The sequence below is a fragment of the Cimex lectularius genome, unplaced genomic scaffold, assembly GCF_000648675.2.
Source record: "Cimex lectularius strain Harlan isolate CLEC.00 unplaced genomic scaffold, Clec_2.1 scaffold471, whole genome shotgun sequence".
Classification (NCBI taxonomy): Eukaryota; Metazoa; Arthropoda; class Insecta; order Hemiptera; family Cimicidae; genus Cimex; species Cimex lectularius.
The window spans coordinates 31,630-57,951 of NW_019394177.1; the positions used below are offsets into that span (position 1 = coordinate 31,630).

Genomic DNA, 26,322 nt, shown 5'->3' on the forward strand with positions numbered 1-26,322 from the left:
TATATCCACGCCCAAGCTTTCGACAAGTTTTATTGCCTTCTTCAGGGGATCTTCAGAGACATAGGGACATAATCATTTAGATAGTTATAAATTGTATAAATAGTTATAAAATATCAGTTTTTTGTTACTTACAGATACAAAGACAAAACTTAAACACATGTATTTACGATATGTATATATACAAACTATATACATATATAATAAATAATTAAATAAAAACCTCTTCTTAACAGCCCCTTACATATATAGGCATTTTTTAAACCAGTAACAATTAATTAACAAATAATATTCTTTTGGTACATAAATATCACAGGCGTTTGACTAGAAAATTATGTTTATCACGTTATCAGGTGGGAGGTTCCCCACACTATCACCTACTGATAACAATCATTTCCCACAATTTTTAAAAACAAGATTTTAATTCCTAACACATTGGTAATTCTATGTTATCACAGCCTGTTATAATATATAAATAAATAAATAAATATGTACGCAAGTAGTGTTACGATCTTTTGAGAGAGACCTTATCTTTTTCTAGAATCCCACTGGATATCACACTTAAATTATTCAAATCTGTTTTTAAATTACAAGCCATGTTATCTTGATGAATAGATATCATTTCCCTCAAAAGTCTACGACCTGTATTTTGTTCTGAAGCCACAATTTTGACTCCATCGAAGTCAAAATTATGTTTCGTAGCGTGTGTATATTTGGATAGTGCTGTTCCCGACGCCGCTGCTCTAACACTTGAGCTATCGTGACTTCGATCCACTCGGACACTAACTTCCCATCTCAACCCCATCTTTTAAATTCTCCCTTCTGTTTTTCCATATTTCAACCACTTTTTATCTCAACCAAAACCTTAATTAATTGAAAAGAATTTATTTGGTCAAGCGGACCACGAAACCTAATAAAATGTTAAAGAATATATTCGTATTTTTATAACTTTTTTTAAATGCATTTATACGTGTTATCACTGAAAATAAAATGCATTGTTTTAGTGCAGAAAGGAGAGCGTTTTTTTATTTATTTTATTTTTGATGGAGACATTAGATAATAACAATAAAATATTGATAACAAAATAAATTTGTAAAAAGAGAAAGTCAAGGCAAAAGGAAGAAGTTATTGATTCGAAACCAATTTGCGGGGAACGTGTGAAAAATTTACAAAGGCTATAAAGAATTGCAGGATGCCCGCTGTGGGAGAAATTGAAATATAGGGAGAATGTGTGTTGAAGACAAGCTGTAGTCGGTGGCTGTATACGTTATTGAACTTTTACGACTGTTTACTAAGGAGAAGAACGTGTAGGAGATATCTCTGTCCGGTTTCGACTATAAAAGGGAGAAAAAATATCCCTCACAAATATATTTCCTTAGGCATTGGAGGATACATTTCGCTGGAATCACTTTACCTACCGACCCGCCCCCTTCCAACCCGCCGGCCATACCGCACGCTGCAACCCCTCGACGGCTCCCTTACAAATCATCCCCAACACCCTAGCCGCCTTTCAAATATAAATAAAAATAATTTTCCTGCCCCTTTTTTGCTAAATAAAAACGTATATATGGTGCTTTTGGGGTCAGGGCGAATTTATGCGGATGTCGAAAGTTAAAACACGTGTAATATTTTTTGTTTTACACTCTTCTTGGACTATCTTTCTTTCGCTAACAGGTGGGGCATAAATCGCCATTTAAACAAAACAAAACCAATTAATTCAGAATTTTAAAAATGGATTACAACCTAACCATTATTTTTATAATGACTGTGATAGGCTTTCACATAATTTCTTTAGCCAGTTCTCAAAGGTCGGAAAATTGATTAACAATCTAACTTAATCCCAAACCTAATATGTGATAGTGTTGTTGTTTTTGTAGTTTAATTTAATTACGTCGGGTTATAGTTTTTCAGTCAAATAATTGTGCAGATTTTTCACAAATAATAAACGAGATAATAGAACATGTATTACAAAATATATATTTTTACTCTTCTTTTTCGGTTGCTGACTTTCAGAAACTGTCAAGCCTTGGCTCCTTATAGAAAACGTATTCCCATCATCCTATCCCAACTACCTAAAAAAACCATTATCTTTACAACCTACCTATTCAACGCTGTCCTACGTACAACCCATTTCCCCACCTGTTGGAAATTTTCTTCCATCAGGATGCTCCCAAAACCTAAGAAACCAAATCACCTTCCTAGCTCCTACCGACCCATCAGTCTTTTGCCCATTATTGGCAAAATGCTGGAAAAGCTCTTATTGAACCACTTGACCAAGGAAATTTCTACAAACACAATTCCCCATCACCAATTCGGCTTTCGGAATTGCCACTCAACTGTACAACGAGCACATCGCATAATCGACGTTATTTCCACATCCCTTGAGTTAAAACAGTATTGCCCGGGTGTGTTCTTGGATATACACCAAGCCTTTGACCGAGTATGGCACTCTGGGCTGCTGTGGAAGCTCAAGAACATCCTACCAGCAACCTATTACCTTATCTTAAAATCCTATCTTAACGATCGTTACTTCCAAGTATCCCACAAAAAATTATTGTCTCCTATCCATCCTAGACTTGCAGGTGTCCCACAGGGGAGCGTGCTCGCTCCTCTCCTTTATTCAATTTATACCTCCGACCTACCTACGCAACCTAACACTATCACCTTCACCTTTGCCGATGATATCGCAATCCTTTATCCTGATAAAGATCCTGTCACTGCTTCCCGTAATCTTCAAAATCACCTAAACGCCCTAGAATGCTGGCTCCGTTGGTGGAGAATCAAGATCAATGAAACCAAATCAACGAACATAATATTTACTCTAAACAAGAAAACACTCCCACCAGTATACCTCAACAACGTACCCATCCCAATTGCGAACCATGTACCTCGGACTCTACCTGGACAAACGACTGACATGGAACCCCCATACACGACTTAAGCGCACAGACTGTAATGTACGATTTTTCATGCTTAAACGACTACTCGACAGACGATCAAAACTCTCACCAACCCATTGCCCTCCTGGCCCCCATTTGGACATACGGACTTGAACTTTTTGGTACTGCTAAGCGTTCCAACCTCAATCGAATCCAATCCCTTCAATCAAAAATCCTCAGAACAGTAGTACAGCCCCCCTTTCTATGTATCCAATCACACCATCCATACTGACCTAAATGTCCCTTTTGTTACCGAGCTAGCCCAATCCCGCTACACAACGTTCCATTCCAAACTACTTCACCATCCGAACCCTTTCGTCAAAAACCTGTCATCCAACACTTACCTAATAATCCCAACAGAAGATTGAAGCCCCGCGACAACCTTAACAATTGACATCGGTCTCCTACGATGGAGTACATCTCACTAATATTGATTAACTAACGGCTACCATCACTGGATGGTAATTGTTCAAGCTTTCACGCTACCGTTAATAATTTTATATGTAAATATTATCTGTTTTACTTGTTGCGTCGAAAAATGCAGTTGTAAAAAAACAAATAAAAAGTTTTTAAAAAAATACATTTATTTGCGTGATTACAATGAAGATGTTAGTTTTAGGCTAGATTATATTTTGAATGCGCTGGGGGCTGAAAGGACCTAAACTGGCAGCCTAGGAGCCTAACCCCGCTGGGTCAGCACATATGGGAGTGACAAACCTTTGGAGTTCAATAAGTCTTATAAGTCCACACAGGCTTCAGGGTACAGAAATGATTTCACTATTAGTATTTAGAAGTGATTCAATACTATCAGAACGTATTTTGGTGGTATTTTCTTCCAGTAGATCGCTAGTGAAAAACGATTATAGGACTGGTCCTAATACACAGCTTTGTTGAACTCCAATTTGGCTCGGATTGAGTTCTTTTTGGGTTCATTGTTGCGTAAATACTTGACAGATAAGGTGCTTACAGAAATGTCGACCCTAACAGCATTATTTGCTTAATTTCTCAATAGCCAATTATAAAAAATTAACGTTTAATTGCTCAAAAGAATTGATATTTCAGTTACAAACTGCTCAAACAATTAGATATTAAGATTTTGAACTTTCTATTAATACAAAATACGAGTAACGCCAAGTGAACAAAAAACAATTCTTTGAGTCAAAATTGTACGTATGAAAAAACAAAAAGCTTGAAAAAATGAAATTAGTTTGAACATTTAATTTATTTGTTTGATGTTTTTGTTTTCTTTTTAAGCTCCATTTTCTACCATAGAGCCTTTTTTGTTAACTTTGAATTACAATTGTTTTTATTAATACATATTTCTAAATGTTAATTACTAAGTTTTTAAACCCTTTGAAATGTATTAATTATGCTAGTGATTAATTATTAATTGTGCATTGATGATAACTGACAATCACGAAATTAAGTAAGTGTTTAATGCTCGTTAATAGTGAAGACATTTCTGTAAACACCATATCTGTCAGTATTTGTAGAACCAAGACAATCTTATTTAAAATTTAGACAAGAACATTGGCAATTGGTAAACGCGTTTTTAATCATTTTGTACTCGGTTTGCTATTGTTAAAGTAAAAAACTCAAATTATCCTAATAGGGTTTTCAATGCGCTTTCCATTGGAAAAGACTAATTTACAGTTTGATTAACTTTTTATGAGATACTGGTGACGTTATGGAATAAAGTTGAGAAAGGTTGTAATAAACTGAAAAGTAAAATGCCTCGCATACAAATGAGATTCGGGCATTGTGCAGTAAAGACTTTTTAGTCCAATTTATCATGTAGGATTACCTCCTGAAATATTGACGTCTGTATAAAAAATATTTTGCTTTCAGTTTAACGTTGAGAATGATAAAACTTCCCGTTTTTACAGTCTTTATGCAAATTGGACAAAAAAAAATCTGCTCATTGTCTTTTCATATTCAAATTAGACATTATCTCACGTCGTGAGATGTTACCATTTTAATTCTTGGTTCTAATTACAACCTCATTATCATTTTATGATCATGATTTATTAATAGACATTTTGTATGTTCAATAGTTTAAATTTTATAAAATACCATGTTTTAAATTTTTCAATGATTTTTTTTTTGGGGCGTTTTGAATTATTACTGCACGAAAACCCGGTCTCTAGTCATTAGAACAACATATTTTACGCTAAACTGAAAAACGTTAAATATTAACGATATATTTTCTCCTCGCTATTTATCATCACATTGCAATATAAGGAATTGTCCAAAATAGCGGTTACTTTTCTTTCCTAATATCCTCATTTCGACACAATTAGTAATTCACGGTGAAGGGAGTGTTGCTTGAAACCCAGGAGGATTTTCTAGGCGAATCGAATTAAACCTTAATCGTGACCAGTGTACGTCGGAAAATTTACAACACTACTACTGGGATAATCGAATTTTGTAAAGCCTTTATCTACTGTAGTTAAGCTAAATAAATAATTCTAACTAGACAAAAACTTTCCGCGGTTACTACAATATTAAACAAGTTGTGGTTCGGCAACGATACGGGGTCGGACACCAATTGCTAACAATAACAGAAGGCTCGGTTAAAGGCTTATAATTGCTTCAGTGCCAGTACGTAAAATAATGGGGGATGTTTTGGTCCGCCTCGTCTCGATAGTATCGCGACAAACCCCTTTGAAAGTTCCATTTTTCTACCTTATCCCGGGTGTTGGCAGTATGGGGCCAGTTTTCGGTCCAACGAGGTTGTCAATTGCTAGGTCAGTTCAGCACCCAATGCGTGCAGTTTCTACATCCAATCCCATTCACACTCTCACCCATTCTTAAATATTATCTTTCCTATTTACATGTCATTCACTTAAATAGGCCGGTGGAGTACTCGATATTATATTGTATAACTAAACCCAATTGAGGGGCGATGGTATACTCAATATTCCACCATCGACTCTATCACATTACACATTTACGCTAATACATTCACTGTCAACACACGATAAGGACAGAAACTATCATTACTAAGAAAACAACCCTGTTCCATGCAAGATAAGGAACAGGAGCTGTAAATACTAGCTTCCGTGCTCAAGAACAATTCTCATTTCGTGTGACATTCTTATGCGCTCTCTATGTGGAGCCTAGGAGTGATACCGTTTAATTAAGTGGGACACCTCGAGCAACCTTTCACTGCAAGCCGCTCAATCGGGTGAGAATGGCCTTTCTTCTACGAGTCAGGGCCTAAAAGTTCCGGGACTTGGTCGGCTCCTGCATAAACCTCTTGGAGTTGTTCACAAACCCCAAGATTTTGGACCATTTTATCTCGGGGAGTGATTTTGTGATGTCCTCTCCTTCAAAGATTTCAAATCTAGACCTAGCATACCTAACACATTCTGCGAGGTAGTGCTTTGCCGTTTCTTCTTTTATTTCGCAAAAGCGGCAAAAGGGATCTGGTAGGATACCCATTACGAAGAGGTGTCTTCTCAGTGGGCAGTGGCCCGTCAGAATACCTATCAGCCTCCCAATTCCCTTCCTTGAGATAGAGAATAGCCATTTCGATTCAGCTGGTTTGATCGCCTTAACAAACTCTTTCGATTGCCTGTGTCGGGGGATAAATTCCACTCCAAAGGAATTGTTTCAGACCAGTTACTGATACTCTCTTTCGCTGTGCTCATAGAGTGAGGTAATACCGGTTGTGGCCCAACAAACGCAGTACTAGAACCTTCTTTGGCTAGGCCATCCGCCTTTTCATTGCCCTAGTGTCCTTTATGTGCAGGTATCCAAATAAGGGTTACCTTGTTCTCAAACCTGAAAGAGATCCTATTGATAAGATCTATAGTTTCCTCCACCAGTCGTGAGGTTGACAAATCTTTTTGTAATGCCCTAAGACTAGCCTGACTGTCAGAAAAGATATTAATATCTTTTCCCATAATAATTTTTCCATCAGTGTTCTACAACACACATTGATGGCCCAGATTTCCGCTTGAAAAACGGAGGTGTTATTGCCAAGAGGGGAGGAGATGCTGATTCCTAATTTTGGTATGTTGATTCCTGCACCACTCCGTCTTCCTTTGATAAGTGATCCATCTGTGTAGCAGTCTATGTTACGATGGTCATCAACCAGACTATAATCATAAACACAAGGGGTGACTACCTGAAAGTGCTTTTTCCCCGAAGGGGTTTTAATCTTTTTATCACTAACGCTTAATAATTGACCGTTAACCTTACTCAATAGTTGAGAGATTTTCGAGTGACCTATGTTATTGCACTTATGATCCCAGCTGCCCTCGCTAATTAATCTGTAGCAGCTGATTAGTGCTCTGACCTTAATCTCAATGTGAAGTGGTGTGGTATTGGTTATGATTTCAAGTGCTAGGGTGGGTGTAGTTGAAAATGCTCCTGTCATCGTCAAGCAACCTAGTCTTTGAAATGACCTTAGTTTATTACTATTCCCTTTATTTTCTAGACCTTTCCTCCACACTAAAGCTGCGAAATAGAATCTAGGTAGAATAATTGCAGTATATAGCCATTTGGCTACCCATGGTTTGATGCCCCATGTTTTACCGACAATTCTCCTACATTGTACCATTGATATGGTGCCTTTCCTTTATATGTTATTATTATGACCTTTCCAATCAAGTTTCCTGTCAAGTGTTACACCAAGGAATTTGATTGAATCCACTAACTTTAATTCTATGCCCTGAAATTTTGGGTTTTTAAAATTACCTAATGTTCTTCTCCTGCTAAACATTATCAATTCTAGTTTAGCTGGATTAATTGATAAACCTGTGATGATATAAATTTTGTGTTGTGAACGTACTGGCCTTGGTGATGACGGGAGTAAATACAGTTCAAAGTTTGGCAAATTTGTTGAATATTAATTTAATCTCCACATTTCCCATCAAACCTCATCTGACATCAACTGTAATAAAATTTTATTATGAAGACGTTCTCGTGTGCGCACAATTCGCCATTTAACTTTTAAGTTTAACGGCTATTTTTTGGCTCAGAAGATTTGGCCCGAGCTGTGAACTGAATCTTACACGACGGTTACTACGTTGTATATAATCCACAGTAGGGTATAAATTTATGCTGGCGAAAGGTAGGACAAAGTTGGATATATTTCGTTCTCATTCTTCTTTACCGGACAGAGTTTTCCCTTTAGTTTTTGACCCCCTTCGTCTTTTTTACGGCTCCAGAAAGGGTTCGGGTCGCAATTCGAAAGAGGGAAAAATTACCCTTTAATCTGGAATTTCGACTGTGTGTTTTCGTTTTTAATCTTCATTAAGATAATTTTACCCCAAACTGCTCGGATTCGGTGGGCAATGAACCAGGAGTTCTTTAAAGAAAACGGCCCATAAATAGAAATGCTGAGCCCAGCCCATTGCGTCCGAGTTCTTTTTCTTCGTCTTCAACTCTTGCATAAAACATGCCCGGCTCCGTATCAACGCAGACATCTGTTTTCCCAGCAGCCCTGCCAATGGAATTAGGACATTTACCTTTCCTAAGCCGAAACAGCTTTCTTCGACGCTGTCAATCCTCACCACTGATTTATTCAAACTATTTTAAACACAATGGAATCAATAAGGTACCTAAAGTTGTACATGTATCAAACTGTTTGATTTATTTGTTTTATTTCATTCATTTTTTTGAAAATTACTTTTTGAAATAATAAATCCTATTTATTCCTTTCCGAACAAGACAAAAATGCAAGCACAGACCAACCAACTTTCTAAAACTACAGTTGCAACTCACAGCATCGACAAAACTTCGAATCCGTAAAGAAATGCCAAAAATAATAATAAATTAACTGTTTAACTCGCGTCAGTAATAAAGTAAGAAAAAGTAAACATGGGAGAACGCTCGCGCTGGTTATTTTGTCACATCATTATGCTCGGGTTTCAAAACTTTGTTAATCAAACTCAGCCTTTCAAAAGAAAGTTGTAAAATATAGATAAGTTAATTTTACGGTTAAGAATGCGTCGTTATAGATTAATCTCTTTTTAAAAGTTGCGATCGCCTTCCTAACCAATTTATTTTAAACTGTGTGTAGTGTTGAGGTCAAATTAACAAGGATCTTTCAATATTTAATGAAGGCAAAGGTCATTACAATTTATATTTCTGAATATTTTACACTTGTTATAACATTTACATATAACATTTATACAAACAGGAAATTGATGAAGTACATAGCTTTAAATTCTTTGATACAAAATTAAACAATAGATAAAATGCTCAAATTGAGTTCAATGCCAGAGTTGCACAAGCAAAAGAAAACTTCGCAAAATTTGGGAACAGTATATTTTTCTCAGAAAGTTATAAAATGTTACGTATGATTTAGACTAAAATGGGCTTTAAAAGTGAAATTTTGTAGGAGACTAGATGCAATCAAAATATGGGCGATTCGTCGGATACTAAGGGTTGCTGAACAACTATAGAAGCCAAATGCAAAAATAACTGTGAAAGAGGTTGAAATAAAAGGATATTTATTTTAAGTTTAAGTTGGCCCATAATCAGAAGTGATAAAACTTCACTTCTGATCAAACCTCAAAATATTGGAAATAGACGGATAGCACAAAACTGCAAAATATAGACGATTTGACAAAAGCTGAGAATTTCCTGGACAAACAGAGCAACACTAGAAGAGTCAAAGATCGAAAGAACTTTTTCACACATCAAGCAAGGGAAGTTGAGATTAATCGGACACAAAATCAATGAATATGAAAATAATCTTATGATTAACACATTGAGAAAAATCGAGGGAAAAAAGCCATCGGCCAAAAATCATCATCATAGCTGACTAATAATGGTGCATGTATACGCCTTATTCCAAGGAAATCTGTCTGAGGCAATTATTGAAAGTGGAAGATTTTCACGCTTTCCTTGTCAGGCAAATCATGGCCATTTCATTTCTATGAGAAATAGAAAATGTCAGGTTATGATAATGCTGTTTATATTTCCATTGACTACCAACATAACCACCGAATAACAAACAATCTTCCCAATTAGATTACACCTCACTTGCAAAATATAATTTGTGTGTATGTAAATTTATACATGTTATAAATAATTTTGTAATAAATAATTTATATGTAGACTACTTACAAAGCAATATATACGTTAGTAATGAAGATATAATCTTTCGATGTAACAATAACTATACCCATCACACACATATAAGGGGACATATTTGCAAAGTTTGTCAATATCAAGGTCAAATGTGTGGTGATTAGTGACCGTTAATCGATAATTATTCAGAAATCGTGAGATGCGGTCTGGTGTGATGTAGGTTTCAGAAAAACATTTTCTTTATCGTGCCAACGTTTCGATCTTTATTGAGATCATATTCAGGGCCTGGGATTTACAAACATTGTTTACATTTATTTATGTATTTGTTAAATGTAAACAATGTTTGTAAATCCCAGGCCCTGAAGATGATCTCAAAAAAGATCGAAACGTTGGCACGATAAAGAAAATGTTTTTCTGAAACCTACATCACACCAGACCGCATCTCACGATTTCTGAATAATCAAGGTCAAAGTAATAACTTTAAAAAACCAAACATAATATAGAGAGAAAGTTTGGAAAACATATCTACAGTGGTATTTAGTTTATTCCAATCTGTCTTTAGATTAAAGGAATCAAAATCCTTTTGGACAAACTTGGACTCTTAACAACTTACGTCCAAGTACGCTTTCATTATCCAAGATTTTTTTGTATATTAAATTTTGTTTTTAATTAAAAATAATTTTTTTAAATTAAATTTTTTTCTATATTAAAATTAGATTTAATTCTTTAAATTAATTAATCTTTTAATGTAAAGTTCGGTATAGGTATGTAAGGTTGTGGATCGAAGTCACGTCTCAAGTGGTTAAAGCAGCAGCGTATTGAGCCGAAAGTCGTGGGTTCGAATCCCGTTCGGGACTCTAACTTTTCATTTCAACCAAAACCTTACATAAAAAATTAATTAATTGAAAGAAGTAATTTGGTTAATCAGAATACTAAATATAATGGATTAAATTATTCTTCATCTCAATCGCATGATAATCCTGTACCTTTCAGTTATGGTTGATACAATCGTATTTATTGGTTATAACCCTTTCTAATACGTACTTTGGTGTGACCATAATAAACACTTGGACATAGGTTCTGTTCTTTATTTTAAAAAAAACTTTTTGACTAAATTGTTATTACTTTTTTTCAGAACTTACATTAAGCTAAATGTCAAAATTATCTCTATGTTTTGGAATTAACTGAGCTTGTGTAAAAAATTATTAATTATTTTTTTATTATATTGTTGTAGTGTTCTAGGAAGACCAAATAGGGTCAACTGTAGAATATTGTGTATGAATCATTTTAGACTAAATTCTCAATAATATCCCAACCAGAGTTAATCAAAATTGTTCGATAACTGAATAACCACGTATACGCCTAACGCTACAACAGCAATAAAAGAACGCTGTTTTTAGGTTTCTAACACAATACATGGTAATCTGTTTCTAATAATTAATTTCCAATGAATGGAGGACTTCCGATGAATGTATTTTCGTAAAGGAATAACAGCAAACCATCGTTTCATTCTATTAGTAATTCTAATGAAATAGCATATTACCATAACAATAATTAATTATTAAGTACATTTTGTAAATTGGCCCTTAATCGTCTAATGAAAAAACTTTCAAGCTAATTAAATAAAATATGAAAATAACCGATTTGTTGGAAAAAACAAGTTTAACATTTTGAGATTATTAGAAATGGACAAAAACGTTATTACAATTATCAAGTTACAAACTACCCTTATCGATCTGAAAAGCCCAGTACAGTATTTTGATTTATTCGTTTTCTGGAATAAATTCTGTCAGTTCAATTACATGCGTAAATATTTTATTGTTTTAGCGGTCCGGCAAAAGGGACCAATTTCCCTAGTACTGCTTCATTAGAGAGGACTCAAACAGGGCGTTGTTAATCAAATATTGTTCATACCTTTTGTACACATCGGTTAACTACGCTTTCAGTGCATTCCGAAATAGCGCATACGACCTTCTGCTTCGCCCGTCCACCTCATTTGACCCGCCTGTGAAAATTAAAAAGAAAACTGTTCTTATTCTCCAAGTTGTTTTTTGTGTAGAGATAACTTTAAAAGAAAACGTTGGAAAGCTTAACTCCCCAAGACGATAGTAAAGAAGGGATCGTTTTAGTAATCTATAAAAGTGGCTGATAAGAGCTCCCAGGAGCTTCTATCGACCACGAAGGTCCCGGAGGTGATTTCCCCTCTGACCGTATGCCACACACCGGCCCGTGGGGCCAGTTACCTTCCTAATTAGTTAAAGGGGAAGATCTAATGTCCACTCATACCACCTAACAACAAAATTAACTAATTTATCACGGTCAATACGAATTTACGGTTGTTCCGTTTGGGACTGCCTAACAGATGTCTATTGTTTGGAATATACGTATTACACCTCGAACTTGGGTTAAGTGACTTGTTTAGTCAAAAATGACCAACTGATAAGTTATCATTAAAATAAACAACCCAAAATTAAAAAAAAAAAAAAAACACAAAGAATTATGTTAAGAGAATTTTTGAGCCATGATTGGCTTCACAAGGAAAACGTGAAAACCTTCTACTTTCAAGAATTGCCCCTTACACAGATATTTCCTTGGAATATGAAAGGAAGACTAAATTATTATGCTTTATAAGCACGAAACGAGTTCAAGCTACAGATCAACGTATGCACAAAAATGTTGGCAATGGAATTTAACAATTTTTCTACATGGATAATTGGTCATTTGGACAAGATATGAGATATCAAAATGTCAAAGATATTTTTTAAATCTTCAGGTAGAATATTTAGATTAATTGGTAATTAAAAAAGGTTTATATGTTAACACAAAGACTGAGGGAAGATAACAAAAAACATAGTTTACATTTTTTTATGATGATTCCTTCAATAATTTTCTTCAGAAAATGTTGGCAATGGAATTTAACAATTTTCCTACATGGATAATTGGTCATTTGGACAAGATATGAGATATCAAAATGTCAACGATTTTTTTAAAATATTCAGGTAGTATATTTAGATTAATTGGTATTTAAAAAATGTTTACATGTTAACACAAAGACTGAGGGAAGATAACAAAAAACATAGTTTACATTTTTTTATGATGATTCCTACAATAATATTCTTCAGATTGAATCTATTTTTCTTCTTCTCTACATAAAACCGTAGGGGTTTCTCCCTTTAGTACATAAACTCTCGTCTATCTCTGGTAATGGATTTCCAGGAAGATTTTGTTTCTTTAATGAAGTAAAGGATTTATCTCAGGGAAATGATATCGAAGTCTTTATAGCTCAAGAGCTGTTTTTCCAAGCACAGTAAGCTTTTTCCCTGATATTGCAGAGCGGATACATAAGATATGTAGAGCTGTCTCTGTTATACATAATCGAAATTGGTCATCTACCGATAGACCCATTTTTAATGTGAGAGTTACCTAGAGTATATCCTGTAAATAATTTTTATTTCATTTCTGTTCTGTAGAATTTTCTCTTTCGTTCATTTGGTTGTTGCTAATAGTCTTTATAGCCTTTTGGCCCCGTTTTCGCTTACATTTTTGCTGTGTCCTTTAGTTACTTAAGTTTCCAGTTCTCTTTGTGGCTGTAGTTTATTCCACAATATTTTTTAGCGTGTGTTTAGTTCTGAGTCTTCTTTTCTTAGCAAATATTCCTATTGCCTCGTTGTCTCACGACCTCATTGTAATTAGGTTTTTTAAATTTCCTGTTTTTTAGTTTATTTAGGCAGTTATGATTTGATCTCTTAGGCTTGGATGTAAGAGATCAATCTCAAGATAATTTATTTCTTGTGCACATGTTTTTACAGCTAGCAGTTCAAAGATAGTTGCGGTGAAGCCAAAGACCACGAGGTGCTCAAACTTAGCAAACTTTATGCCCATGCCCATACCATTTTCCATCTTTGAGCTGTTCGTATACGATAATTTTGTTTTTCTTTTTTTCAATAAACACTTTTTTCAGTAATTATTTGAACGGTTTTTCAAAGTTGCAAGTCATATTGCAAAGGATTGAATACGCGTTTCATTGCGGCTATGGGTGTTGCTTTAATAGTATCACTGATGCTAAGGAATGTGATTCTTTGAGTTTTTTCTAGAATTTACTCCACCTTTCTTTCTTCTATTTCTAGCCACCATATTTAACTTGCATAAGTGATCATGAGTCTCATAATCGTAAGGTATGACCAACATATGATCAACATTTTAGGATTTACTTTTCAGTTTCACAGGGTCTTTGGCATACCCATTGTGTCTTTAGGTTCTGCCATAGGTTTTCTTAAGATCAGCAGTTAATTTTTGGTATGGAACTATTCCTAGGTTAGTAACTTCTTTGGATTGTCTTGTTTATTGGTTGTGCAGGGTTGGAACATTATATGATGATAAACGCTAAGAATAAACTGGACTGACAATAAAGAATCGTACTTAAAAAAATTTGAGGTTTGTTCTTTCGGATTATGTACCTGTCTTAGTTGGTTTAAAGTCCCACAAAATAACACATTGGTCAAGTATTATATCTTTCGAATGATGTTATTCGAGGTTAACGGAAAAAATTACTATTTAAGCACCTTTAAGATGTTTATTATTTATTTCATGTGTTCTGTTTCTATGACTAGCAGTTCGGCATGAAAAATGGTTGTGGTGGAGCCAGAGTCAAAGGCATTGTACAATAATGCTATTAAAAACTACTATAACATTTTCCCAATATGTTCCATTTTTATTTTGAAACAAGTTCTACAGGAGTGCATTAACAATTTTGTTTTACAAGAAAAGGTCATGGGTCGCGTTCGGATTAACACACATGTTTTGTTATGGAATGAATCTGGTCATGGTTCATAGAGCCGAGGGCTCCAGGTTTAATTTTTCCAACGAGCCAATTTTGGAATGGCACTTGTTAGAAGTTTTCTTTCCATGCGATGAATTCTTAGTTTTTTGTATGTATAGGATGATGCTATGGCATGCAATTCTTTAGATTTTAATTGCAATTTTTTCTGCCTTCTTTGTACTACTTTTGACCATCTTAACCGGCTCGCATAAGTGATCATGACCATAAGATCATTTAGTTCTGCGCAGAGTCTTTGGCATACCCACTGTGCCCTTAAATAGCCACGGTAATCATTGGTCAAAACTTCCCCTGGAATGTCATTACTTTGGAATGCTTTATTCTTTGATTTCATAGGGTTAGAGTTGTAAGATTGATCTTTTTTCCCGGTGAATGATTCAATTGCTGCCTTTGAAGGGTTTGTAATAAGACCTTTTCATGGGACCATTTTAATGTTTTATTTAATGCTTTTTGCAAGTTCGACCAGAGACTGATTGCTAATCAAAATAAAACAACTATAGAAAATGTAAAAACATTTAAAAATTCTTAAAAATAGTAACGATTCTCATTATACAATAATGCTATTAAAAACTACTATAACATTTTCCCAATATGTTTCATTTTTGTTTTGAAACAAATTCTACAGGGGTGCATTATCAATTTTGTTTTCCAAGAAAAGGTCATGGGTCGGGTTCGGATTAACACACAACATAACATTTGATTTTAATTAGAATATGGCTGTTTTAGGGCGTGGGTTGTTTTTTGTACTGTCAAAGGTAGGTTGTTAATTATACTTATTAAGTTTGACTAATGTATCCGTAGATGCTGAAAGTTGTAACCTAATATTTTAGCAAGGATAAAGCATCATAAATCAATTTCACGGATTTTTGTTATATTTTATTTCTTACATATAGTTCGCCTCTGTGAACAGAAGGGTGAAAGGAGGGTGCAAGTCGTCCGAGATATGTGTCACGCTGAACCCCTCGTCGTAGTGCACCCTCGGGCAACTTTGCGTTTTAAATATGATTAAAGAGTAACAAGGGAAGCTACTTACATGTTGCGGCCCGACACGCTAATACATGACAACTGTCACATTAGCCGCCTCCGGCTAATTCGACCCCGGGCCTTTTCAATACAACGAATCACTATTTTCTCATTCGTCCAAATCGCTGGAATCCCTCGTTTGAATCAATACCGAAATAAACTCGGTTCCAGATTCACCTCGCACTTACTACTTCGGCATAATTACAAACCATACAAATTTTCGACTCAAAATTAATTTTACGTTAAAACGTAAACTATCCGAAGCCTACCACAAAAATGTCATTCAATTTTATCTGTATTTACAGTATGGTTTTATTTGTTTAGGATAGAAAATACAACTTTATGAATGTAATAGTTATTAAAAAATATGTAGTGACCTAAAATTTTGACGTTAAATCTACACCTTTCATTTTAGCGCAAGAAATGTAGCTCAACAAACTTTCCGACATGATCATTCTATAGCGTGACAGAATCGTTGATAATAAGGTTATTTCTACTAGATAGACAGGATTTGTTCAACTTCAATTGAATCTTAACTACTTTCTCTGATGTTGGGTTTACTAATCCAAATTTTCTGAAACATAAAATACACTGTCTTTCTATTTATGCTACATAACTAATTTATCAAAAGTCACGAAAATGTTGTACCATAGTTGATGGTATTACCGATTATGTACGAAACACAGTGACCTTATTCAAGAAAGATTTAATCCAGAAGAAAATCTTTGTTTCAATCCGCGGGAAGCTTAACAAAAATTAAATTTATACTTATTCAGAAATCGGGAGATGCGGTCTGGTGTAATGTAGGTTTCAGAAAAACAGTTTCTTTATCTGCCAACGTTTCGATCTTTATTGAGATCATCTTCAGAGCCTGGGATTTACAAACATTGTTTACATTTAACAAATACATAAATAAATGTAAACAATGTTTGTAAATCCCAGGCCCTGAAGATGATCTCAATAAAGATCGAAACGTTGACACGATAAAGAAAATGTTTTTCTCAAACTTACATCACACCAGACCGCATCTCACGATTTCTAAATAAATTTCATTTTTGTACTTATTTGTACAATAAGGTCAGTAATATTGATATACGATTTATTGAAATCAACCACCAAAAAACCTTATGTTTTTACCTAACTAATTCAATGCACTATTTACATCCTGCCAAAAATAGTTTTTTCTTACAAAAGCCCAAACAAAACTTTTGTGAGAGTTTTTCTTGAGATCTGTGAGGCGATTAGTTTGTAATTTGGTCGGTTCCTATCGTTCTGACACTTAGCCTCCTTGACTGACAGGTACAAAAGTACCGAACAAAAACAACTGACAATAGCACACAGACCAACTACTCAAGTGGTGCAGTAACGAATTTTTTTCGGTAAAAGATTTGAAAAAAAAAATGAATGAACGAAAACGATCAACTACACGTATTTTCAAAAATTCCATAATATTCTACCAGTACCATTATAAACTTAGTATCGGCAACATATATAGGCATTTTTTTAAACCAGTAACAATTACTTAATAAATAATATTCTTTTGGTACATAAATAAATGTAAACAATGTTTGTAAATCCCAGGTCCTGAAGATGATCTCAATAAAGATCGAAACGTTGGCACGATAAAGAAAATGTTTTTCTCAAACCTACATCACACCAGACCGCATCTCACGATTTCTGAATAATTATCGATTAACGGTCACTAATCACCACACATTTGACCTTGATGTTGACAAACTTTGCAAATATGTCCCCTTATATGTGTGTAATGGGTATAGTTATTGTTACTTTGAAAGATTACATCTTCATTACTAACGTACATATTGCTTTGTAAGTATTCTACAATAAATTATTTATTACAAAATTATTTATAACATGTATAAATTTACATACACACAAATTATATTTTGCAAGTGAGGTGTAATCTAATTGGGAAGATTGTTTGTTATTCGGTTGTTATGTTGGTAGTCAATGGAAATATAAACAGCATTATCATAACCTGACATTTTCTATTTCTCATAGAAATGAGATGGCCATGATTTGCCTGACAAGGAAAGCGTGAAAATCTTCCACTTCCAATAATTGCCTCAGACAGATATTTCCTTGGATTAAGGCGTGTACGTGCACCGTTCAATTATTTACGAATATTAGTCAGCTTACACTACTGTTACAAATACATGTAGGATGTGGAAAAAAGTGAATTTATTCAATGCAAAATATATATATTTTTTAATATTTAATCAAAGTATTTCTACACACTCAAGTGTTTGTCTTCTGTGTAATTGTGCCATTCTTGCGTCTCGTGTTGAGAGTGCCTGTGCGATATTGCAGTTTTATGTTTATATATGTTGGATTTTGAAGGGGTGGGGAAGGAAGTCGGTATAGGAAAGACATTTTTGTATAAGGAGTCAGCTTCTTTGAGGTGAAAAGAGCCGACGAAGGGAAAAAACGTTGGTAATGGTTCGGCCAGATTATCCTTATCTAATTACCACAAATTAAATTTATATCTTCCTCTGAAAGCTTACAGTTTTCACTTTTGTTTCAGATCGTCTGGTATCAAGACAGCTTTCTCCTCGAACCGACAGAAAGGAAGACGATGGAGACGAGAGGCAACAAGCACACCCTCACACTACGGAATGTCCAGGCTAGTGACTTCGGGAACTACAGCTGTGTTGCGGAAAACTCTCTTGGAAGAGCTAAAAAATACATGGAACTTTCAGGTTATTAACTTATAAGTTTGGAAAAAAAGAATTGTATTTTCATATTTTTAAAGGTTTAGCCTTTTTAAGAATTTTGCTTATTTAATGTTAAAACATTTTATATTCTAACCTTCTAACGATAATCCTGGATAATGGTTTCAGTATGCGGTCAAAATTGGTCAAATTTTGCTCAAATATCTCACTTCAGTACAGAGCAAAAGGTCTTCTTTTCGGTTATCCATCGAAGAACAAACACCCCGACAAAGTGCAAATTAATTGCATATGACGCGAAGCATCCTTTGGTTTCAATCAAGGCTGTACATTATGTCAAAACATAAATGACAAATCGTATTAGAAGAAAGGGTAGATGAAAGGGTTATTGTTCCCCTGGGGGTGCGACGAGGGGTCTGGGGTCCTGAATCCTATTGATATGGACATTTGATTATGGATTGATTAGAGACCAGGCGTTTGTGCAGAGCATCCTTTAAGCCCTGTAGGAGGTCAGATCCAAGACCACCCTCCGCAAATTAATACAATCCGCGCCGACGATTATCGCGAGTGATGAAATGTTATATTAGCTTTCACATCGACACTATAGATAAATATGAAGAGAGTTAACATTTAAAAAATTAAAAAAATTATAATTCAAACCTTATTTAACCTTAAATTGTTAAAACATAATAGTTTATTCCTGTGTGATTCGGCTGTACTTGCTGGTTCAGATTATAGCTTCGTCTTCCTCGATAACATTGATTTTATTCTTTAAATTCACTAATTTCGTGGTCCGCTTGACCAATTAAATCATTACAATTAATTAAGGTTGAAAAATGGCAAAAAGGAGGGAAAACTCATAAGGTGGGGTTGAGATAGGAAGTTGATGTCCGAGTGGATCGAGGTCACGATAGCTCAAGTGGTAGAGCAGCGGCGTATCTAGCCGAAGATCGTTGGTTCGAATCCCGCTCGTGCTATTAACTTTTTTTCATCTCAACTAAAAACCTTAATTAATTGTATTGATTTTATTTGTCAGATTCGCAGCATCCAAACTGACTACTGAATAGACAAACTGTAAATCTTGGATTAACTAGCAAACGTTTAAAAAACTAAGCTTCTTTCATCTTTCAAAGTTAGAAAATATCTATTTTTGACGCATCACTTCTAGACGTCTAATAGGAGACAACAATGAACGGAACCTTCATTAGCTTCCAAGGCAGGCCGTCACGAAAGCTCATGAAAGACCAAACCAGCAAAAATAGACAAACAAAAAGGTGAATTTTAACAGTAATCCATATATATTTCGTGGTCAACAGGCCTTGGTTGAGATGAAAAAGTTAGTGTCATAAGCGGGATTCGTACCCGCGACCAAAGGTCAAACAGGAGCTTAGATTAATTTTAATTACGTGAATTTTTAGTTTTCACAATGTAACTAAAGCATATATAACCGCAAGCAGCTATTTTTAACGAATGTGACTACAACTATGATTAGCTGGTCGTTGGTAGCTCATAATTATTTTTTTTTTTTTATTTATTAGGTTTCGTGGTCCGCTTGACCAAATAAATTCTTTTCAATTCTTCTTATTATTATTTTTATCTCAACCAAAACCTTAATTAATTGAAAAATATTATTAATTTTCAACTTTAAACTCTATACCTTGTATTCAATTCCTTAAATTCACTAATTTCGTGGAGAAATGGAGAATCCAAACCGATTACACGACATTTGAAAAATGGCAAAAGGAGGGAAAACTCATAAGGTGGGGTTGAGATGGGGAGTTGATGTCCGAGTGGATCGAGGTCACGATAGCTCAGGTGGTAGAGCAGCGGCGTATCTAGCCGAAGGTCGTGGGTTCGAATCCCTCTCGTGCCATTAATTTTTTTTCATCTCAACTAAAAACCTTAATTAATTGTAATCTATACCTTGTGTTCAAATCTGCAACTATAGTGGTTGAAGTTCAAAACTACAACTTTAGCAATGGGAGTTGTAAGCTACATTTATCGGGGTTGTAGTTTGAAGTGCCGAAACGCGTTTGCGTAATCCAAAAAACCCGCGAGTGGAGACAGCTAATAATAATTTTGCATTTAACATAGCAAACACATTTTCGGGCCAATTAAAAGAAATCCAGTGCCGGTTCAACGTGAGTATAGCAGTTGGAGGTTAAAATTATTTAAATATTGAATTATTATTCAATTAGCAGTTTGAAAAGAATAACTATAGCGGTTGTTGTTCAAAACTACAACTATATAGGTTTGAGTTCAGAACAACAACTGTAACGTCAAAACTGCATCTGTTTCAAAACTATAACTATAGCCGTGGAAGTTTAAAACTTATTTTAGGTTGCGACCAAACCTAGCAGTTGTAGTAGACTTTTCTAATATAATACAATACCACAGCAGATGTTCCCAACTTTACTCAGCTGAGTTGAATCAGACTGCGGATCTTTAACATCCGGACATACATCGTTGGAGGCTTTTTATTTTTTAGCTCTCTACTATCTTTTAACTCACTTTGAAAGATATAAAAACCACTAAAGCCACTGTCTCTTCGGTTCCAGTTGATCCGTACTCTCCAGTTCAAGTACAAGTTGTTCTCAAACCACGAATCGAGCCACTTAAGGTGTGCCAAACTTCCACTTCCTTGATTCAGACTTATTTTTAGGTAGGATTGATCCCCTTATTTCTTGCAACCGTACTGTTTGTGCAGGGTTGAGGGTTACCCTTACCGAAGCAGGGATGATAGAAAACGAAGTAAGAAAAGATAGAAAGGAGTAAAGACCCTTTACTGCTTCTCTCTAACCGCTTAAGTTGATGGAAGGGCTCGTCGATAATGTATTGCATATGATTGCCATAGCAGTTGTAGTTTGAAACTAAATTTGCAGAAGTAAGAAAATTAATTAGAACAGACAGGAAACGATTAAACTACAGGTTAAAGTCTCAGTACTCCGACCTCAACCAAAATTTCAGAAATGTAATTACAATCTTCCGTACAAACATTGTAATTACAAGTCATCATGCAATATTATTGCACATTAATGAAGGTATTTCTCAATTTTAAGTGAATAAATAATAATCGTATGAGTTTGACATTTGAATAGTAAGTTATCAAAAATTAATTTCTTGTTCGTTTTATTCCAGCGTCAGCCATTTTTAGCCTCAAATTGTGCTTTAATTATTAGACCTTATTGGGTAGTTTCGTCGACGAAAATAATTGACTGGCATAAGCCGGAAAATTCGATTTTTTCCGATACCATTAGGCTGTAGATTTTATCGGATACTTGTGAATATTTCACTCGTGAAATTCCGCTGTCGTTTGGTGCCGACTTTGAAATATAGACCCGGCCTGTTTGCTTCCACCACCCTCAAAGATTTGCTCCTGAGTTAATATTGTATGTATACTTTTCTACACCGATGTGCGTGGCTTGTGTTAATATTTCACCAAGCCCATATCTACTTTATCTTGGGTCGAGGAGCGAACTCGAACCTGTCGAATCGATACAAATTGGAAATTATTAATTTCAGTTATGTACCCAACCTGTAGCCCAAATTTTTATATTTTTAATTTATGTGTTTCTAATATGAACACGTTATATATCTTTTAAATACAATGACAAACAAAAAATTCCACCCAACTGATTTTTTTTTCTTTCTTTTTCTAGATAAAAGAAACTTCTGCCCTTAATTTGTTGCATTGTTTTTATCAATAAATATGTGTTTATGCTGTTTCAAATTTGGAATATCAACTGGACTAAAACACACTTAATCCATAATAAGGATAAAGGATTTTTCAATGTTTGCTTTTTATTTAAAATGTTTATTTAGTCTCATTTGAATTCTGAAGCAATAAAGTGTTTAGTATCTTAATTTTTTCAATTTCAATTTTTAAACATAAAAATGTCATTTAATGCTGAGGATGTTGCGCGTGGTGTGGCACTTATTGATGATGGTCGTCCATCACGTATGTCTATTTCCATCAAAGTTCCCTACGAAACTCTGCGAGACGCCGTTAGACATGTTCGACGTTTTCGAGAAACTGGATCTTACCATAGAAAGTCCGGTTCCAGACGCCCTAGGGTAACAGAACCACAGAATGACCTTTTCGACTTTGAGAATTTTGTGAAACCGGCACCTTACTGTTGTTCAAGCGATTCTTCAGCTCCAGTAAGTTCGAGGTGTCCAAATTTCTGAACGCACTGCTCGAAAAAGATTATGTCAGAATGGAACGATGGCTTTTTGCCCCTTATGAGGACCAGAATTGTCCACAACACACGGTGTTTCACGGCTCGCATTCGTTCGAGAACAAAGCCATTGCTCTTTGGACGATTTGTCTGCTGTACTATTTATAGATGAGTGTAGATTTCCTCCACGATCTCCAGATGGTCGTGAATGAGCGAAGGCAAAATGAAAGGTACGAAGGTCTGAATTTTTACCAGAGCTAACCTCTTCGACGTAGCTCAGTGATGGTGTGGGCGGGAATTTCAATAGAGAGTCGCCCAGAGTTGGTTGTTGTTCGTGGAGGGTCTTTGACAGCCACTCGCTATGTGGATGAATTTTTGGAAAATCACGCGTTCCCTACCCTTATATGCATAACATCAGAGTCTTAGCCTGGCCAGCCCGTTTTCCAGACTTGAACCCCATCGAACATTTATGGGATAACCTCAAGTGACGGATAAGAGCACGTCCATCACTTTCTCATACACTCCACGATCTTGAAAAAACTCTTCGTGAAGAATGAGCTAACCTCCAGCAAAGAGATATTTTCGGACTGGTAGAAAGTATGCCGGGGCAGCTTCAAGATGTAATTAAGGCAAGAGGAGGAAATACGCGATATTGAAATGTTAATTAAAAATCTAAAACAAAATTAAAACAAATTTTATCTGTCCGTCTTTTTTTAATTTTTATTTTACTTTTCATTTTCCTAAGCAATTTTTTTTAGATTTTAGACAAAGACTCAATTATTAACGTTAAAAAACGTGAAACTTTGATGAATATATAAAAATATATACAAATCAAGTTATATTGTAAATGAACGGAATTTTGTGCCTGTCAGTGTAAAGTGAACCAGCTACACATAAACTCTGAATTATCAAAATTTCCAAGTATTAATAATAATTAGGTATCCCTATTAATATATAAATAACGGATAATATAGTAATAATAAATAATAATAATCGTAGGCGGGAAGCCTTTTTGTGTGGAGAACACGACCTGTTGATGGCCACTCGAGAACCTACGAAAACTTCGGCTAAAGCCCGCGCAGGTGCTCTTATGCAGAGGTTGCTATGACTCCCACATAATAAAAGCTTGTCATGCAGCTCCTGGGCATCTAGCATACGGGGTAGGTGAATTCCTCTTGATAGACCCGAGGGTCAGCCAATCGGGAATGACAACCCTTCTGGGTGGAAATGCAATAGTGATCGTAGAATTGTATACATAGTATATTTCTTGACTGTATTTGGTTACAACCATAGAAAAATGTCTGGTAGCCGCTTCTACGTATTTTAGGCATTTGATAAGTTACATGTTTACCAATGTAAGGATAAAGTATTAATTTGTGACACCTTAAACATTAAAACCATTTTTATTCATTCACAATTTCTTTCTATCCATAACAGATAATGTACCCCTTTTCCTTGGGAATCTTGGAAATGCTGAAAAATAAAAATATCTGGAAATCGGTCTAGTTTTTGTAAGATAATTTGAATTATTAAGATAATTTTCACCCGCGAAATCTCGGCCGGGATTGAGGATGCTGCGTTGTTCTGTGAAGTTTTACATAGTTTCAAAAGTTGGATACTTTCTAAAGTTTTCATGAAACTTTATTATTTTTAAAGAAAATAACGTCAATTCAACTTACGGTCTTATTCATTTTTTTGAAAAACTTCAAAATCTATAGCATTTTTCAGTCAAATGAAACTTTTTTTCAATCAAATGAAACCTCTTTCCAAGCAAATGAAACGTTTTTCCAAGCAAATGAAACTTTTTTCAAAGCAAATGAAACCTTTTTCCAAGCAAATGAAACCTTTTTCCAAGCAAATGAAACCTTTTTTCAAGCAAATGAAACCTTTTTTCAACCAAATGAAACTTTTTTCCAAGCAAATGAAACCTTTTTCAACCAAATGAAACTTTTTTCAATCAAATGAAACCTTTTCCAAGCAAATGAAAACTTTTTACAAGCATTTGATTGAAAAAAAAGTTTCACTTGGTTGGAAAAAAGTTTCAATTGACTGAAAAATGCTATAAAAAGATGGTTCCTACTCACAGTAAGTTGTGTCGTAATATTCCGGATTTCGAGCCCTTTAACTCATCATCAGGTTGAAGGGCATTTTCGCGTTGGCGGGGGTATCAGCGGGTTCACTTTTGCAATTCATGTCGGGAGACGTGTTTGTAGAAACCCTTCAACCTGATGATGAGTTAAAGGGCTCGGAAATCCGGAATGTTGCGAAACAACTTACTGTGAGTAGGAATCATGTTTTTAAAAAGGTGTGGTGATTAGTGACCGTTAATCGATAATTATTCAGAAATCGTGAGATGCGGTCTGGTGTGATGTAGGTTTCAGGAAAACATTTTCTTTATCGTGCCAACGTTTCAATCTTTCTTGAGATCATCTTCAGGGCTCAAAGTGTTTGTCTTCTGTGTAATTGTGCCATTCTTGCGTGTCGTGTTGAGAGTGCCCTTTTTGAAAAGGATTGAACTCCACCCCACTCCATCATTTATAATTTCTATCACAAAAAGTTGTTGCTCGCTTCTTTTCTATCCCAATTAATTAAACTTCGATAATATTCAGTGATCATAAAAATTATTGTTAGTACTATAATGTCATTTATTTATTCCTCTACATAATTATTATCATTAGGTTTTAGGTTTCATTTGGTTGAAAAAAAGGTTTCATTTGATTGGAAAAATAGTTTCATTTCCTTGAAAAAAGGTTTCATTTGATTGGAAAACAGTTTCATTTGGTTGAAAAAAGGTTTCATTTGCTTGGAAAAAGGTTTCATTTTGTTGAAAAAAGGTTTCATTTGGTTGAAAAAAGGTTTCATTTGCTTGGAAAAAGGTTTCATTTGCTTGGAAAGCTTGGAAAAAGGTTTCATTTGATTGAAAAAAGGTTTCATTTGATTAGAAAAAATTTCATTTGATTGAAAAAAGGTTTCATTTGATTGAAAAAAGGTTTCATTTGATTGAAAAAAGTTTCATTTGACTGAAAAATGGTATATATATTTTGTGTTTTATTATTTAAAATAATTATTAAATTTTTTCTGATTCTATAGGTCGTCCTAGCCCGGCACAATTCCGGTCGGCACCTTTCAGCCGTGCCAAAGACAGCTACAACTTGACATGGATGGTCGAAAGCTACCCACCACTGGAGGAAGTGAGATTGCTCTACAGGAAAATAATGGTAAGGGTTCTTGTATTAATTATTCTTGATAAAAGCTTTTAATGAATTTCTGAAAACTGACTTGAGATTGTAAAACTGCCGAATAATTTTTACACGAATAAACGCATAATTGATTAAAAACAATCTCCTCGTCATTTACAAACTCGGAACAGAGATTGGAGTTGACATGGATAAAATCTACAGTGTTCTGAGAGGGAAATACACGGACCGGCCCCAATGAATTATTCATAAGACTTTCTGCCGCACTTTCCACATCCGGCAGTATGTACAAAAACAACGGGGGTTTCCGTCGAGGGCCAATAATTAAAATGCGGATTTTAGTACTTGGACCAATTTTCTTTTGAAGACCGCATCAATTGCTTGGTATGGCACGTGCCGCGCCATGCCGCGCCG

At 35.0% G+C, this 26,322-nt stretch overlaps 1 protein-coding gene across 1 annotated transcript in view; it reads left to right on the forward strand.

Annotated features, from left to right (window-relative positions):
* The window catches only part of LOC106665584 (neural cell adhesion molecule 1-like), a gene marked incomplete at its 5' end in the record, with an annotated part of 57,242 nt that overhangs the window by 18,591 nt on the left and 12,329 nt on the right, over nucleotides 1–26,322 (forward strand). The window contains 2 exons of the mRNA XM_014392081.2: nucleotides 18,389–18,563; nucleotides 25,802–25,929. Coding sequence (XP_014247567.1) covers nucleotides 18,389–18,563; nucleotides 25,802–25,929 — 303 coding nt within the window. The remainder of the gene's footprint in view (nucleotides 1–18,388; nucleotides 18,564–25,801; nucleotides 25,930–26,322) is intronic.